The 16,930-nt window shown below is 43.1% G+C and overlaps 1 protein-coding gene across 2 annotated transcripts in view; it reads left to right on the forward strand.

The window, feature by feature from the left end:
- Window positions 1-14,989, forward strand: part of AGO2 (argonaute RISC catalytic component 2) — a 50,267-nt gene extending 35,278 nt beyond the window's left edge. For both annotated transcript variants that reach the window (XM_080338594.1, XM_080338595.1), the window contains exons 11-19: window positions 498-631; window positions 3,411-3,595; window positions 5,277-5,436; window positions 7,594-7,684; window positions 9,320-9,514; window positions 10,584-10,718; window positions 11,301-11,402; window positions 12,823-13,022; window positions 13,353-14,989. In XM_080338594.1, coding sequence (XP_080194720.1) covers window positions 498-631; window positions 3,411-3,595; window positions 5,277-5,436; window positions 7,594-7,684; window positions 9,320-9,514; window positions 10,584-10,718; window positions 11,301-11,402; window positions 12,823-13,022; window positions 13,353-13,461 — 1,311 coding nt within the window. In that variant the 3' untranslated portion in view covers window positions 13,462-14,989. The remainder of the gene's footprint in view (window positions 1-497; window positions 632-3,410; window positions 3,596-5,276; window positions 5,437-7,593; window positions 7,685-9,319; window positions 9,515-10,583; window positions 10,719-11,300; window positions 11,403-12,822; window positions 13,023-13,352) is intronic.
- Window positions 14,990-16,930: the final 1,941 nt, after the last annotated feature.

A 16,930-nucleotide genomic window follows, 5' to 3' on the forward strand; every position in this document is an offset into this window, starting at 1 on the left:
CCATCACGGTAATGTCTGCTTGATGGGAGAAAAGACATGTTGCCCAGGTCAAAGCTGAACAACCTATTTCCCTCTGAATAATCACTATTTCCCTCTATTCAGTGTTGCGTAAAACACCGATAACACTTAAGTTGCTCGCGGAAAGTTCACTGAGCAGTTTTAAAGTCGTTGTAGAAATACACCTGTTAGCATTACATTCCAAGCATGCATCTGACTTACTGTCCGTATGTAATTTCTATCTGCTGCTGATTTATATAACCATTGACAATAAAAAAGAACAATATGAGCTTTATTTTTATGAGCTTTATATTTCACCAAGCTGCCTTGCTACATCAATAAAATGATCTTTATAAGACAGGATAGATGTTTGAACAGTGGAGAGAAAGCCCTGAGAATATAAACATCCTGCTAGTTGGAGGGAAGCAGAAATAGAACTGGTTTTTGTTAGCATGAATCAATCTCTGCATTGATGTTTTGGGGTCTTTTTTGCCTTCCAGAACAAAGCAATTGCCACACCAGTTCAAGGAGTCTGGGACATGAGGAATAAGCAGTTTCACACTGGAATTGAAATCAAGGTTTGGGCCATCGCGTGCTTTGCTCCTCAGCGCCAGTGCACTGAAGTTCATCTGAAGTAAGTGTGTTTCATGATTATTAATTATGGACATATCATCACTTCACTTATTTAGGAAATCTATTTTGTTAAGTATGGCAATATGTCTTGAACAGTGCTCTTGGAGATCTGTCTCTTCGGTTTTTGAGTTATGCCAATATGATTACAATGCTAGAATCATGAAATCCTCCAAGTCAGACTTACCAAAACCGATCTATACTGTATGGCGGGTTTCTGAGGCCTTAGGACCGAGTTTAAAATGACTGAAATGATGTAATGAAGGGTGTTTATCACTACGTGTTTGTCGAGTGAACACGTCTGTCACTTAAGTTCTTTTCCTAGTTATATGGAACAGATTTATTCATGCAGAGCTTATTTAAAAGGAAATTTTTTAAAAAGCAATCCAGCATTTGTCTAAAACTTTGTACTCCCTACAGTGACCACAATGTGCAAGTAGCTGTATTTGCAAGATGAGGGGGACTAGTTGTTGTTTTGTTGACTTCGAGCATTTGAATGGAACTTTCACATTTGGTTTCTCGGTCTTGGGACGGAATGTGGTTGTTGAAAGGCTGTTGTTCAAAGTGACATCTCCCATCCTTAGATCATGTGATCGTGTGTGGATGGGTTGTCTGTTCCTTTTAGGCGGCTGCTTTCTCTTCATGCACAGGCAAGTGCAGCTCTTAGAGCTGAACCCTCGCAGGTGACTCAGCTGCTCTTTGTGAGACAAATGCAGGACAGTGATTTATTCATAACAGCAGCATTGCCATAGCAGTGTTCCGTCAGATGATTTGCCAAATAGCTTGGGAATTTTTCCCAAACAAGCGGCGAGCAAACAGTGGAGATCTTACCTTTGACTTTTCTTCCCATCGTGTAAGGCCAGGGACTTGTTCTCTCCATGGACATGGCAGAATGAGAGAATGTCCTGAGCTGGAAGGGACCCACAAGAATCATTGAGTCCAGCTCCTGTCCCTGCACAGCACAACCCCACAGTTCACACCGTGTGTCTGAGGACGTTGTCCAGTCTCTTCTTGAACACTGTCAGGCTTGGGGCCATGACACCTCCCTGGGGAAACTGTTTGGTGTCCAACACCCTCTGGGTGAAGAACCTTTACCTAATGTCCAACCTAAACCTCTCCTGGCACATCTTCCTGTCATTCCCTCGGGTTCTGTCATTGGTGGTCAAAGAGATCGACTCCTGCCCTTCCTCATCTCCTTGTGGTGAAGCTGTAACCACTATGAGCTCTCCCCTCAGTCTCCTCTTCTCCAAGCTGAACAAACCAAGTGACTTCAGCCGCTCCTCATACAGCTTCCCCTCCAAACCCTTCACCAATTTGGTGGCCCTAAACAGGGAACTAAGCTGCCAGAGAGTTTTCATGCTGTTGCTTCTAGTGGAAATGCTGTGTAGGAAAGCTTAGTTTTAAGAGATAGAAAGAAGTCTTCAATATAATGAGCTAAAATAAAATTATTTGATGGCTTAGATGGAGTTTGTTGAGGTTGGTAAAACACCGACCCAGGTTGGCCAGAGAGATGGTGGATGAACCATCCCTGGAGACATCCCAGGCCAGGCTGGACGGGGCTCTGAGCAACCTGAGCTGGTGAAGATGTCCCTGCTCATGGCAGGGGTGGCACTGGGGGAGCTCTGAAGGTCCCTTCCAACCCAAACCATGCTACGATTCTTACCGCGAAAGGACATTCCTTCACACTAGGAATATGGCTGCGTCCAGTTGAATCATGTTGTCTCCTGTTACACCTTAATGAGCAAGTTGGAACATGACAGCTGTAGATCCAGCAGGGTAAACACCTTCCAAATCCCTAAAAGTCTTTAAAGTTATCCTGTTTTACCTGTCCACTTAGACTCCCGACTTACAGTTGAACTGCTAAAGGCAGAGTTTAAGCTCACAGGCTTATGATTCATGAAGTTAATGATGGGTTTGGAAGAAACTAAATCTTTGCACCCTCTCAGTGGGTAAGATTGGATTACCTCGCACCTTTTGGTGAAGACAAGCAACGTTTTTAGATACTTGGGGTGACATCCACTCTGAAGTAATACAAAGGGCTTTGTCAGCGTTGATGCCACTGAAGTTTTGCTGCCTGGGATCATGTTTATGATGCTGGTCAATAATCCAAGTGCCAAAGAAGGACATCTCTGAGTGAGCATTGTGTCCCTTCAAAAGGAAGGAGAGCCAAATGCTACCACGGTATTAATTAATATTAATTACAAGAGCCAGGAGAAGCAGTCGGGCTTGCAACTCATCAGGGCATGAAGGACTTTTCGCTGATAAAAGCCTTTGACAAATCAGGTTGTCTCCGTTTCTCACCAGGTCCATCAAAGAGCAACTTACATTTGCACCATCCTTGGAGAAAGTTTGTCTTCACCCCCATGAAACACCTTTTCTGGGATATCTAAGCAAGGTTTTCTCATTCATTATCGCTGTTAGATCCGCTGCGACGCGATTGTTGGTACCTTCTATTGTTTTTTTTCCTCAACAAGAGAAAGGAGGAACATGAGACATGTGGAAGTTGGGTAGAGCAGACTATCCAAAATACCATCAGTGCCCTGATGTTCCAAATATACTGAATCTCCCATAAGAAGATTAAGGTGGAATTTGGTTTGGACTTGAAGCATTTCTTTGCTTCCCCTGTTTTTCTTTCAGTGACTACATAGGCAGTTAATGAAAGACGCAGCTAAATTCCCAGAGAGCGCAACTCTGCGAGTTTTACTCGATTGTTCCATTACAAAGAAAAACCAAGATGGATTTTACTACCAGAGAATCTAACGTATGTTCTTTCCATCCTCCAGGACCTTTACAGAACAACTGCGGAAGATTTCCAGAGACGCGGGAATGCCCATCCAGGGCCAGCCGTGTTTCTGTAAATACGCGCAGGGGGCCGACAGCGTGGAGCCCATGTTCAGGCACCTCAAGAACACTTACACCGGCCTGCAGCTCGTCGTGGTCATTTTGCCAGGGAAAACACCCGTCTATGGTGAGTTCAAATCACAAGCTCGCGTGTTTCAATCACAGTTCCACGTATTGTTTGTGGAGTATCTCAGTGCTATATAGTTAAACCAGATTTAAACTTCTAAATTCCACTCGGAATGCGCTCTAAGTTAATTTTATCCTTGTGCTGCATGATGTTTTACAATAAGGCTTTAATTATTTTTGGCTGCACTTTTAATTTGCTTTTCCACGTTCTTCCTGTTGGTTGTGAAAAAGCGAAACCAGGGCTTTTGTGGAATTGATGGGACTAATAGGCAGTGGAATAAAATGTGCATACTATACAAATTATTGCAGATGTAATGACCTCAAGAACTGTGTAGCTTCTAGAGCATCTTTGCTCACTCACACCATCACCCTTTGGCAAAATAAGTGAAGGGGAAGATTTCTGCCAATTGATTTATTTTCCTATTCTTTTTTAACTCTTGGGTTGTGAGAACACAGATGCACGGAAGGCGAAAACTCAGCAATTAAGCTTTCTTTTGGAAGCAGGTTGACAATTAGTGCATTTTATATAGAATATATACATATGTTTGAGGCAAACGGTTTTGGTGTTAAGCAGCTCTTCCTACAGGCAGGGCTGCTTGTTTTCCTATCCTGCCTTCCTTCTTTTTCGCTCACCTTGACTAATTGCAGCACCATCCATTATTTTTCTCTCTCTCCTCTAATGTCTGAGATTTATTTTATCCCGTCCCTCACCCCCAACAATTCATTACAGCAGAAAATAATCTCCTAACTTTCTTTTCCCAAGTTTATCTAAGATAAAGAGATTAAAAAGGGAACCTTAACAAAATAATACCTTTTTCCCCCCTTGAATGCAGCCTTGCAGATGAAGTTGCTCGTCTCTAAGTCGTTCAATAGAAATTCAGTGCAAACTGCCACTTTGGCTTTTCTGCTTGGCATGAACAGGGGGCTGTTTCCTCTGTTTAACCACTGCGGTACCACTCACATCTGCTTTCCTTGTCATTATCTTTAATTACAGCTCTTTCTGCCCCCTCTAATCATCTCTCTGTGTTTTCCCTGTGCTCTTGTTCCTCTCCCCCTGCTCCTTTCAGTCTTCTCTTCCCACAGGGGTTTGGATCATCTTGGAGCCTAAATTTCTCTGTTTCCTGACTGTAATACTGTGGGTCTCTTACAGCCCTTAAGTCTCAGTTTTGTTGGTAACAACAGGACTTATTCTTAATTAATTTCTTTTAAGCTTTTATGGGCCATCCCATAAAACTGGACACTTTTTATGCAAGTGATGAACCGGTTGTCTGAGTATTCCTTAGCACATTACTGTTACTAAGTTTGCATTACTAGTCCAGCGTTTAATAATAAAACAAGCGCTTATCATCCTGATATTATCCACATTAACTACTTTATTAGCCATGCTGATAATAAAACACTATAATGCTAAAATTACAATTAGTGTCATTTTAAAAAGTCTTATAAATAAGCTAGCAGGGCCTTTAGTTGTATTTATGCCCCAATTCCTGCGCTGTCGGCAGGTGGAGCAGAACGGAATTAGGAGGAGGTTTATTGGAGGCTGGGTTTAGTGTTAAGTTTTATTGTTTAAGCTTAAACAGTCACTTTGCAAAAACTCAAGGTGTAGTTAATTACCACTGAATTAATGTCTCCTACGCTGTTTGATTTGCAATACGCCAATATATTCTCCTTTTGTTTGGCAGCGGAGGTGAAGCGCGTTGGCGACACGGTGCTGGGAATGGCCACGCAGTGTGTTCAGATGAAAAACGTGCAGAGAACAACACCCCAAACTCTTTCGAACCTTTGCCTAAAAATAAATGTGAAATTAGGAGGCGTAAATAACATTTTGCTGCCACAGGGAAGGTAAGGTGTATTCAAAAAGGAAGAGGGTATTTTACTGTAAAGAGAATGTGTCATATCAAGAGAGCAGTGTAGGGGAAAGGGACCTGGGGACAGCAGGGTGACCATGAGCCAGCACTGGGCCCTTGTGGCCCGGAAGGCCAATGGTACCTGGGGTGGATGAGAAGGGGGTGGTCAGTAGGTCAGAGAGGTTCTCCTGCCCCTCTACTCTGCCCTGGGGAGACCACACCTGGAATCTTGTGTCCAGCTGTGGCCCCTCAGTTCCAGCAGGACAGGGAACTGCTGGAGAGAGTCCAGCGCAGGGCAACAAAGATGCTGAAGGGAGTGGAGCATCTCCCGTGTGAGGAAAGGCTGAGGGAGCTGGGGCTCTGGAGCTGGACAAGAGGACACTGAGGGGTGACCTCATTCATGGTTACAGATATATAAAGGGTGAGTGTCAGGAGGATGGAGCCAGGCTCTTCTCGGTGACAACCAATGATAGCAATAAGCCATGAAAATGGAGTTAAAGGAAGGAAAAATATGACACAACTCCACACAACACTTGGAATTCTGCCTTTGGGGTATTTAAAAGAAAACTCCTTGATCATTACTTTCTGTTGGTTGAGGGGGGTGAGAATAGAACAGCTTTTTCTTTGTATAATTGCATTATAAGTTATATTGTTATAATTACCTTCAAATTCCTATTTAGAGAAGGTCGGAAAACAGCAAAGTCTACCTACATAACCACCCCACATACACAAAAAAATTCTGGTGGCCTAAAATTTCTCATGTCCAGTTGTCTTATTAAGGAAGGAAGCTTAAAATTTCCAATGTATTATTTTGTTTTACTCTCAATGCAGTGGATTAGTATCTTAAATAAAGGTTTGTTTAGAACTTAGAAGCATAATTAAAAAGCAAAACAAAACAGACTCAAAACCACCCAAATCTTTAAAAATCGTACCTATGGTAACTACAGTTTTTGCACTTCTTCCCAACACTATTGTTTTGTTCAGAAACAAAATCCCAGCATCTGTATATGTGCACAGGCCTTTAATTTTCTCAGGTATCATTTGATGCCAGGCAATCAACTTTTATTCTTTTCTATAGCCTAATTAATAAAGACTGCAGTTCTCTGAGACTGGAAAAATGGGCTGATTCCATGGGATGAAGTTCAACAAGGCCAAGTGCCGGGTGCTGCACTTTGGCCACAACAACCCCCTGCAGTGCTCCAGGCTGGGCACAGAGTGGCTGGAGAGCAGCCAGGCAGAAAGGGACCTGGGGGACTAATGGACAGGAAGCTCAACATGAGCCACCAGTGTGCCCAGGTGGCCAAGAAGGCCAATGGTGTCCTGCCCTGTATCCAAACCAGCGTGGTCAGCAGGACAAGGGCAGTGATCCTTCCCCTGTGCTCTGCATTGGGGAGGCCACACCTGGAGTATTGTGTTCAGTTCTGGGCCCCTCAGCTCAGGAAAGAGATTGAAGTGCTGGAGCGGGTCCAGAGAAGAGCAACAAGAGTGGGGAAGGGACTTGAGCACAAGCCCTATGGGGAGAGGCTGAGGGAGCTGGGCTTGTTTAGTCTGGAGAAGAGGAGGCTTAGAGGTGAGCTCAGCACTCTCTAGAACTACCTGAAGGGCAGTTGTAGCCAAGTGGGGATTGGTCTCTTCTCCCAGGCAGTCAGCAATAGGACAAGGGGCCATGGGCTTCAACTCTGCCAGGGGAAATTGAGGCTGGCTATTAGAAAGCAATTCTGTGCAGAGAGAGTGGTCAGGCATTGGAATGGCTGCCCAGGGAGGTGCTGGACTCACCGGCCCTGGAGGTTATTAAGCTGAGATTGGCCATGGCACTTAGTGCCATGATCTAGTCAATGGGCTGGAGTTGGACCAAGGGTTGGACTGGATGATCTCTGAGGTCTTTTCCAACCCAGTCGATTCTGTGATTCATTGAAGTTAATTATTTTTACTAATTTTTAATGAAAAATTACAATTAGCCATGCTTTTAAAATACGCCTAAGCATTTAGTGTCAGAACCCTAATCAGGACTTCTAATTATTGTCACACTACAAGTGATCGACTCCGATCAAGTGCAAATTGACTCGTTCGCTGCAAGATACTAAGTGCTATTTACTGGAGGTATGATGTGCTTTATTAAGCATTGCTTTTCAAATTGCCTTTTTCTTTCCAGGCCGCCAGTATTTCAACAGCCCGTCATATTCCTGGGTGCGGACGTAACTCATCCACCAGCTGGAGATGGGAAAAAACCTTCGATCGCTGCGGTGAGTCAATTGCGGGCCGATCTTTAAGCTCCGCTCTCCCTTGCTGCTCAGCAATGAGCCAGCACGTGGTTAAATCTGCTTTTTCAGCAGTGAAAAATGTGAAGAATTTATCCTGATGGGGACGTAAGCTGGTTCAGTTGTGGTTTGGGGGAGATTCAAACTTCCTGACAATGCATAATGTGGAATAATCTCTTGGAAACGGGCTCCTTAAATATAGGGAACGGCCCTTGATTCGTGTTTGTCAAACACCTGTAATAGCTTGTTTAATAATTAAGGTGTTTGACAGTATGTGCGGTGCTAAATGAATGAATACCTGTTTTAAAAAGTTACACCTGTGTGTCCAGGATGGGAAGAAAACAACAGGTAGAATTGTGCTTAGTTGTGATTTTTGGACATAAGGAATTTGGATTTTTTTTGTTTGTCTATTTTTAAGTCCCATGGCCATGAGTCTTGATGTGTCATAAGCAGGACAATCCCTTCCCTTGGCGAGCAGTGTTTGGTTGGGGTGGGTATTTCTGTGGGACGTGGATTCATCTGCAGTGTCTCCTGTGTCCCAGTCCTAATTAAGTCAATGGTTTCAGAGTATTAGTGCTTCAAATTGTATTTACCTTTTTTTAACTGTATAGAGGTGCAAATAGGAAATTAATTGTTTAGATTTAAAGGAAGTTTTCTGTTTGCTGAATGTGAGACTAAACTCCAAGCTCTTTGCAATCACATTTTGATTTTGACCACATCTTTGCTCAGTCAACCCTGTAGATGCTGTTAGAAAGATCCTGCAGTGATCTTCCTGAAATAACTTTAATAAAGTGCTTTTAAGTTTGCTCATTTTCACAGTTTAAGGCAAGGTGGCAATAAACCGTGGCAGATGCTCCCTGTTATCCCCTTTACCTCCCGCCACCCTTCCTTTAGATCGGAAACATGATAAGAAAGATAAGGGGAAAGGAAGAGAGACTTCAAGTTGGAGAGTTTTAAAGGATTTACTAAAGCTACTAATAAATAGAGCATACATATATATATATATATATATATATACACACACAAAATATACCAAACCAATCTGGAATGCTGGATGTGCAGTTGGCGTCACTCAGCAGCAGAGCTGGGTGTGCGGAGCCGGCGGCTCCAGCAGCTGCAGCGCAGGCGCCCGGGAGTCATGGGCAGGACTGCACAGCAAACAGGAACCTGGGTGCAGGATGCAGGGCCTGAGCCCTGTAGATCACAGACAGACAGACAGACAGGGTCCTCTCCAGATGCCGGCCATGGTCGAAGAGAGCGTGACCCTCGTGATCACCCTCTTATATAGGGGGTATGACGATTATGGGGTGGAATACTTGCGTCGGTCAGTTCTAGTCACCTGGTCCATCCACCCCTCCTCAAACACGCACCTCTCACAACGGAACGTGGGGAAACTTACCAGTCTTTCTTAGCTACCATAGTAATAAATCTAAACACGAGCTTCTTCAGCATTCCGTTGGTCTCTTATCAGCACCGAGTGCAGCATCCGAGGAAAAATATGCAGGCTAAAACTCAGCAAAGCCACCTATTAGAACTGACCTGAAAGAAAAGTCACTAAAAGAGAACCGGTCTTGTTTTTGACAAAACCAGGACACTCGGATACTAAACCTATTTTAACAGGTTGTAGGGAGCATGGACGCTCATCCGAATCGCTACTGCGCCACCGTGCGCGTCCAGCAGCACCGCCAAGAGATCATCCAGGATTTGGCCGCCATGGTCAGGGAGCTGCTCATTCAGTTCTACAAGTCCACGAGATTTAAACCAACTCGCATCATCTTCTACAGAGACGGCGTCTCCGAGGGGCAGTTCCAACAGGTCAGATGTTTCTCTTTCAGGTTTTAATGATGTCGTTTTCTGGGTAGTAACGTAGTTGTAGTTAGTTGGAGTTAAGAAATAGACCCTTGACAAGTTTCTTGGATTCTACCAATGCAAAGCAGGCAAAGTGTGTTCATATTTTCCATAAGCTTTTTTAAAATACTTTTCCCTTTCAAAATACTTTTCCTTTGCAAAATTGTAATTGATGTAGGTTTACCGCTCAACTTATATTCAACATCTGTGACCTATTGAAGGTGTATTAGTCAGACTGTATCCCAGAGAACTTAGACAGTAAAGAAAAATAAGTGTAAGCTGATTTACTTCTTAACCAGGATTAATAAATGCATTATTTTCACACTCAATTTTAATCCATTCCCAATCAAATTCAACAAATGCTTTCTTGTACTTATTTTGTTTGCTTACAAGTACCATATTTTATGAATAATTTTTCTATCTGTTTTAAAGCCATTTCCATCAGCTTTCCACTCTTTTTAGATGTAAATTAAGAGATGCAGAATTAATTGACTTCTCCAAATCCAAGGGGAAGGGAGTAAAGGTCACTTAGTCAACTTGAATTCATCTTTGTATGAACTTTTGATGCTGTTTTCTCACTTATCGCTGTTTTTCACTGATTTTTTAAATTATAATTAACCCAAATCATTGGGTTTTTATTGCACTTCCCCCTGGTTTTATTGATGCCTTCACAAAACCAGCACAGAACATGCAGTTGAGCAATTCTGGATTTTATCCCTTGTGCTAGCCTGAAAAAATAATTAGGCTGTTTGTATATTCAACAGCCTAATTAAATGTTCATTTGTATTTGGCAGTTAAAAAGATTTTGACATAAAGCTTATTAGTCCAAGCCTCATGCTTGGAGCTGAATGAATACAGAACCAGCTCTCGCCTGGCACAGGAGGCTGCTGATCTAATTTGTTCTCATTAAGTGAAGAAATTAAGGTTTGATCCTTGCATCTCATGACTCCGAGTGCCAATGCAAGAAAGAACATGATAAATAAGAGTAATTGGGTATTTTCTGCTTATCACACACGTCTTGGTGTTTATGATTCAGGTTCTTCATCATGAATTGTTGGCCATCCGAGAAGCGTGTATTAAACTGGAAAAGGATTACCAGCCTGGAATTACATTCATAGTTGTGCAGAAAAGGCATCACACCAGACTCTTCTGTACGGATAAAAACGAACGGGTACGTTCTGACTGAGCAGGCAGCAAGTTCCCTGTTAATTACTCCTTAATTCATTAGAACTGCAGAATGGACTGTCCGTCCTTTTTGAAGTTCGTCAAAGCTTTTGCTTTTCTTTTCAGTTTATTTTTGTGCTGTCCAAAGATCCTGAAGGGTCGAGATGGATCTGAGCAGCGTAGGGTTTATAATATAGGTGTGGAACGATTACTTGACCGCTCTTTGTTGTAACTGGAGATCTGTTGAGTGTTCCAAATGCATTTTAAGGCACATTCTAGCACTGGTTTGGTTGCAGTTACCAGCTATGTCAACACAAACCTCTGTTCACACGTTCTTTTTCCTTCTCTCAAGCTTCTCTATGTGAAACATTTGAAGCTCCTTAGGCCTCAAAGCATCTTTTAATAACTTTAGATGCTGCCATGATGGTGGGTTTTGTATTGACAACATGCTCTGATTACAGTCATTAAATTGTTTTAAAGAGTATTTTTAAGTTCTGCTTTGAAGTAAAGTGTTTATTAGGGAAAAAGGAAAACTGAAAAGGAAAACTTTGTGTATAACTTATTATATTTGCATTTGCTGTTCACGCAGGTTGGAAAAAGCGGCAACATTCCAGCTGGTACCACAGTGGACACAAAAATCACCCATCCCTCCGAGTTCGACTTTTACCTGTGTAGTCACGCTGGTATTCAGGTACAGCCTTTCGTGTTCAATACCGAAATTGCCAGTGAGTGACGCACACCCTGTTCATTTAGTTTATTGTGCTGCTCTCCTGTTTGAGTGGTAATGAGGTATTTGGACTATTTTACAGAGCTGCATCTGGCATTAAATTCTCTTGAAATGTGCATCAAGTTCCTGGGAAACAATTAATACCTTTAGATAGCACCACTGTATTTTCACATTTTATTGTGATTTCTTATTCTTATTTCTTATTCTTATTCTTATTCTTATTCTTATTCTTATTCTTATTTCATATTTCTTGTTCAGAAACAGAAGTTGTTAAACAGCAGCAGTATTGAAAATCAAAATTTAATAGTCTCAAAAAAAGCATATTCAACAGGAGCGTGAGTTAGATTGCTGTCAGCTAGTGATGTTTTGTCTCAAGCTACTACTTCATATGGTGGCTTTTTGTCAGACGCAAGTTTCACAAGATGAAAGTGCGATTTAATTTCGGTAAAAGCCATTAAACTCTAGAAAATACAATTCTATCAAAAAATACAATGGGAAAATTTAATGAAATATAACAAGGGCGAGTGTAGAGTCTTGAATCTGGGCAGAACAACCCCAGGTTCCAGTGTAAGTTGGGGAATGACCTATTAGAGAGCAGCATAGGGGAAAGGGACCAGGGGGTCCTGGGGACAGCAGGGTGACCATGAGCCAGCACTGGGCCCTTGTGGCCAGGAAGCCAATGGTACCTGGGGTGGGTTAGAAGGGGGTGGTCAGTAGGTCAGAGAGGTTCTCCTGCCCCTCTGCTCTGCCGTGGGGAGACCACACCTGGAATATTGTGAATATTGTGTCCAGTTGCGGCCCCTCAGTTCCAGCAGGACAGGGAACTGCTGGAGAGAGTCCAGCGCAGGGCAACAAAGATGCTGAAGGGAGTGGAGCATCTCCCGGGTGAGGAAAGGCTGAGGGAGCTGGGGCTCTGGAGCTGGACAAGAGGAGACTGAGGGATGACCTCATTCATGGTTACAGATATATAAAGGGTGAGTGTCAGGAGGATGGAGCCAGGCTCTTCTCGGTGACAACCAGTGATAGGACAAGGGGCAATGTGTACAAACTGGAACACAGGAGGTTCCACTTAAATACGAGAAGCAACTTCTTCCTGGTGAGGGTGGCAGAGCCTGGCCCAGGCTGCCCAGGGGGTTGTGGAGTCTCCTTCTGTGCAGACATTCCAACCCGCCTGGACACCTTCCTGTGTCACCTCATCTGGGTGTTCCTGCTCCATGGGGGGATTGCACTGGATGAGCTTTCCAGGTCCCTTCCAACCCCTGACATTCTGGGATGCTGTGAATAGGTACACGGGGAGCAAGGAGGGAGGTTGTTTGCCTTTTTAACAGCAGAAGTGGAAATGGAAGCTGTTTTTGCAATGCTGACGTGTGCGATCTGCCCCCAGGGAACAAGCAGACCTTCTCATTACCACGTCCTCTGGGATGACAATCGTTTCTCTTCGGATGAGCTGCAGATTCTCACCTACCAGCTGTGTCATACGTACGTACGCTGCACTCGGTCCGTTTCCATCCCCGCGCCAGCCTATTACGCGCACCTGGTCGCCTTCAGAGCCAGGTACCATCTGGTGGATAAAGAACACGATAGGTGAGTCGTGCGGTTTTAAATTCTTGCAGGATTTGAAAGGAAGAAGGAAGGAGATGGGCTTGTTAATTGTGGGGTCAGCGGTACCCTCAGTTTGCAGCCTGAGGGTACATTTGGTCGCACCACTGAATTATATTATGAAAAAAAAGCAGGAGATGTTCATGTTTGCTTCTGCGCTTGCTTCAGTGGTATTGTCAGGGTAATTAACTTCTCCCTGTTCTGTTCACAACAAACGATACGAAAACATTCTATGCAAGCAGAGAGAGGTGCAATAAGGTTTTACTCCCTTCCTCCCCAACCCTCTGTGTTTCTCCCCGCTCCGTTCTCTTGCAGCGCTGAAGGCAGCCACACGTCCGGCCAGAGCAATGGCAGAGACCACCAAGCACTTGCTAAAGCAGTTCAGGTTCACCAGGACACGTTGCGCACTATGTACTTCGCTTGACATGTTTTAATGTTCGGCGACTCCGTACGACACAGAGTTGGATTCACACGAGACCAGCTGCACTTAGACCAACGTTGAGTGATGCATCTTCCGATTCGATTCGCTTTCCCGTTGGCGAGAAAGCCTTCCGTCCAGAATTTCACGCTCCATTCGAAACCGCGTTCTTGTACCAAACCCCGCTGTTGTTGGAAATGTGGTTTGCCAAAAATCTCTGAGCTGCTCGGTATAAAACAGACCCATATTTTATAATTCAATCAAGAGCTGTGATCTCAGGGCTTAGGGAAAAAACCAACCCAACCCAACCCAACCCACAAAATTCCTCGTTCAGTTTGCTGTTCATCGAATTGCTTTTAATGAGTCAGAAAGATCTAATTCATACTAAAGTTTGATGGGCGAAAATGCTGCGGATCAGCTTTTAATACAAAGCAAAGCGTTTTTAGACTATTTACAAAGCCTCAATTATTCTAGATGCATTTACAAAACCTTTATTTTCCAAAGCAAAGAGTGGCAAAATTCTGGTTTTCAGCTGTCTTATAAAGATTATTCTCTGTGTATCTAAGGGCAAATGTATTTTCTGAAGCTTGTTCTTGAATGTTTTTTTATTGTGCTGCATTTGAAAATGTTTTTCATAGACTAAAGAATTTAAACAAACGAAAAAATAATGAACTTGTACCTTCAGCTTTCAATAGGTCCAGTTCGATTGGCAAAAGAAAAGGTGCCATTTAAGAGAAAACACAATGTAAAGAGTTTTTTAAATCATACTGACAGCTAACTTTAGAATTTGTCATACAGGACTGTGACACTTACTTTCCAAAGTCTCTAAAGAATACGGGTCTGTGATGATAAATACAGTACAATCCTTTTTTCACTGTTGGAGTTAATGTAAATTTTATATATGTTTCACAGTATTAATGTGGTAGTCTAGATGCTATTATTTATTTTTATTTACTAAGGAGTGCTCATTAGACTTCTGTTCACATATCAAGAATGCTTTGGATTTAGAAATCAAAACCTTCTCGTGGGGACGTGACTATTCAACCGCAAAAATATGCAATTGCTGAGTTCCATCCGGTGTCTGTTCTAGACCGGCAGAGCAGGTTTGACCTGCGCAGTCCGGAGACGCACACGAGACCAACACTCGACGTCCATTCAAGCACAAAACAATTGTATTTTATTTATATGGTGGATATCGGGGGAGCAGGAGCTCTGGGAGAGGAGCGTTCACTGTTTGTCATTGAGACAGAACTCAGAGAATCTATGCAGTAAAGAGAAACCTTAGCAACCTGAAGTTTACTTACGGAGGGAGGCGAAACTCTCTTCATTATGCATAAGGTCAATAGTAAATGTGAGAGTTTTGACGTTCTCTTAGGAGAAGCATTAATTAAACCTGATGACTAGTAGACAAACTCTTCTGTTAGTTTGCACACTGGGTTCATAAAGAAAACATAGTACACGCGTAAACCATTGCACTAATGACGATGCCACGAGCAGCTTTAGAAGCAAATGGAAAAAGCCCAGGAAACTTGTTGATGCTGACTTGATTGTGTTTATTTTCCATAGGATAACGGAAATACCGTTTTTAGAATCCCATTCTCTTCCGCCGATTCGTTTCGCTTCATCTTTTCTCTTGGCAGATGCTCGGTCGGTGTTTTAACTACATTTACCTCTAGCCAGTGAGATGGGCGAGTAGCTTTAACCAGTACCGAGGTCTGCGCCGTCTCGCGGATAAACCACAACCAGCTGCTGTCGAATAAGCTAAAAAATGCCCAACCTTTGCTGCGTAAAGAGTTTTAGGTACATACACACAAGATCTTCACCTTGTAGCAGTGCTGTGGTTGTCGGTGTATAGATGAAATAACAGCGCAAAGCCCGTTAATTGCGTTTGTATGATTCTAATTCGGTGGTTGTGCTGCTGGGTCAGGTTTTTCTTCTTGGTCGTAGTTCTGTAAATCCAGCTTTTGCAGTTATGCTGGTAGAACAGAAAGCAAATTGCAGATTGTGTTTTCTATCTTACTGTGTTTCGTACTTACCTCCCGTAACGTTCCCTACAGACCTTTCCCTGGTGGGTGTATCGCATTTCTCTGTCCGTTCGCTTGCGAGATTTCAGTGAAGATTTTAATTCGGCAGAGTTTTCTAGAAGAGTTATTTTTTTACATGAATTATTCTTAACAAATAGTAAAAAACAAACTATCAACCGTTTTAAGACACCGTTTAGTTTCTTTGCTCTTCGTTATGCAGAGACCTCTTGGATGTGAAATCCATCCTCCTCTTCCCTCTCTGCGCAGATCGGGATTGAACCATTTCTCCGAGGGTCGGATGGGGCGAGGGGGGCGGAATGTGTCTTGACCTCAAATCTTAGTGCTGAAGCAGACTCTGGGACTTCACTCTTTCTTATTTAGGGCATGTTTAGGGCTGGAGCAGTTGTTGCGGCTTCTTTTTTTGGGACAAAAGGAGTATTTGGCAGACCCTGAATCTAGAGCAGCTATTGTCTGGGTGTCCTTGGAATGAACAGGAATTTCGAGTGGTTTTCCTTCCCTGAGTATGAAGAACTTGGGATGGGTTTTATGCATTTCAGGCTAGGGATGTTTTTACCTTTTAGAGACCTTCTTAAACTTCTAATAGCGCTGATTATTCATGGGTTGATTCCTCCCCGTTTCCTTTCCCCTTCCACTCCCCGTAAGCACTGAATTAGTGGATAATTTAAAGCATTTTCTAAAACATATATATTGACTAAATATATCCTTTGAAAAGCAGCTAGCAGCTATCTTTCTGGCAATATTTTGAATATAAATGACGTATTTTAAAATGTCTCCTATCCAAAAAAAAGCCACCACAAACACCTAAAACCCTATTTTTTTCCTCTTTCCCCCTTTTACCTCCCACTTGTCCTTGCAGAACAGCAATATCTCAGGTAAACTCAAAGCTCAAGACGTCTCTTATCTCACACACATTCCTGCTGTCGAAGTCGCGGTTATAACCACTACGTCGCTATGCAGCTCAGGTCAGCAATAACCAAATGCACGTTACCCTCCGGTAGTTCTTTTTTAACTTGTATTTCATTTTTCAGCCCGTTCGAAGGAGTCGTCTGACTCCTGTTGCAAAAACAACAGCGCAAAAACCTCACCCCTTCCATTCCTCTTGCTCTTCGTTGTGTCCCTTCGCTCAAACTCAACCATCGGTGCAGTCGATCCTGGTGCTGAGCAACCTGAAAACTCACAAGATCTCATTCCCGTCACAGGCGCGGTGGTCAAACTGACCACCGTTGGTATGTTACAGTATTTCTATTGTTTTAAAGGAGAGATTAACAGATATTAAGGAGGAAATGTTGATATAACACGTCCAGTCCACCTCTTGTAGAGCCCAAGAGGCAGAGTTGAGTCAATCCTGTCGTGAAATGCTGGAATTAGGTGAATTTGTCTCTGCTTATCGGAGTTTTTGGCGTTGGAGAGAGAGCCCTATGCAACCTCAA

The sequence above is a fragment of the Nesoenas mayeri genome (genome assembly GCF_963082525.1).
Source record: "Nesoenas mayeri genome assembly, chromosome: 2".
NCBI classification, from domain to species: domain Eukaryota; kingdom Metazoa; phylum Chordata; class Aves; order Columbiformes; family Columbidae; genus Nesoenas; species Nesoenas mayeri.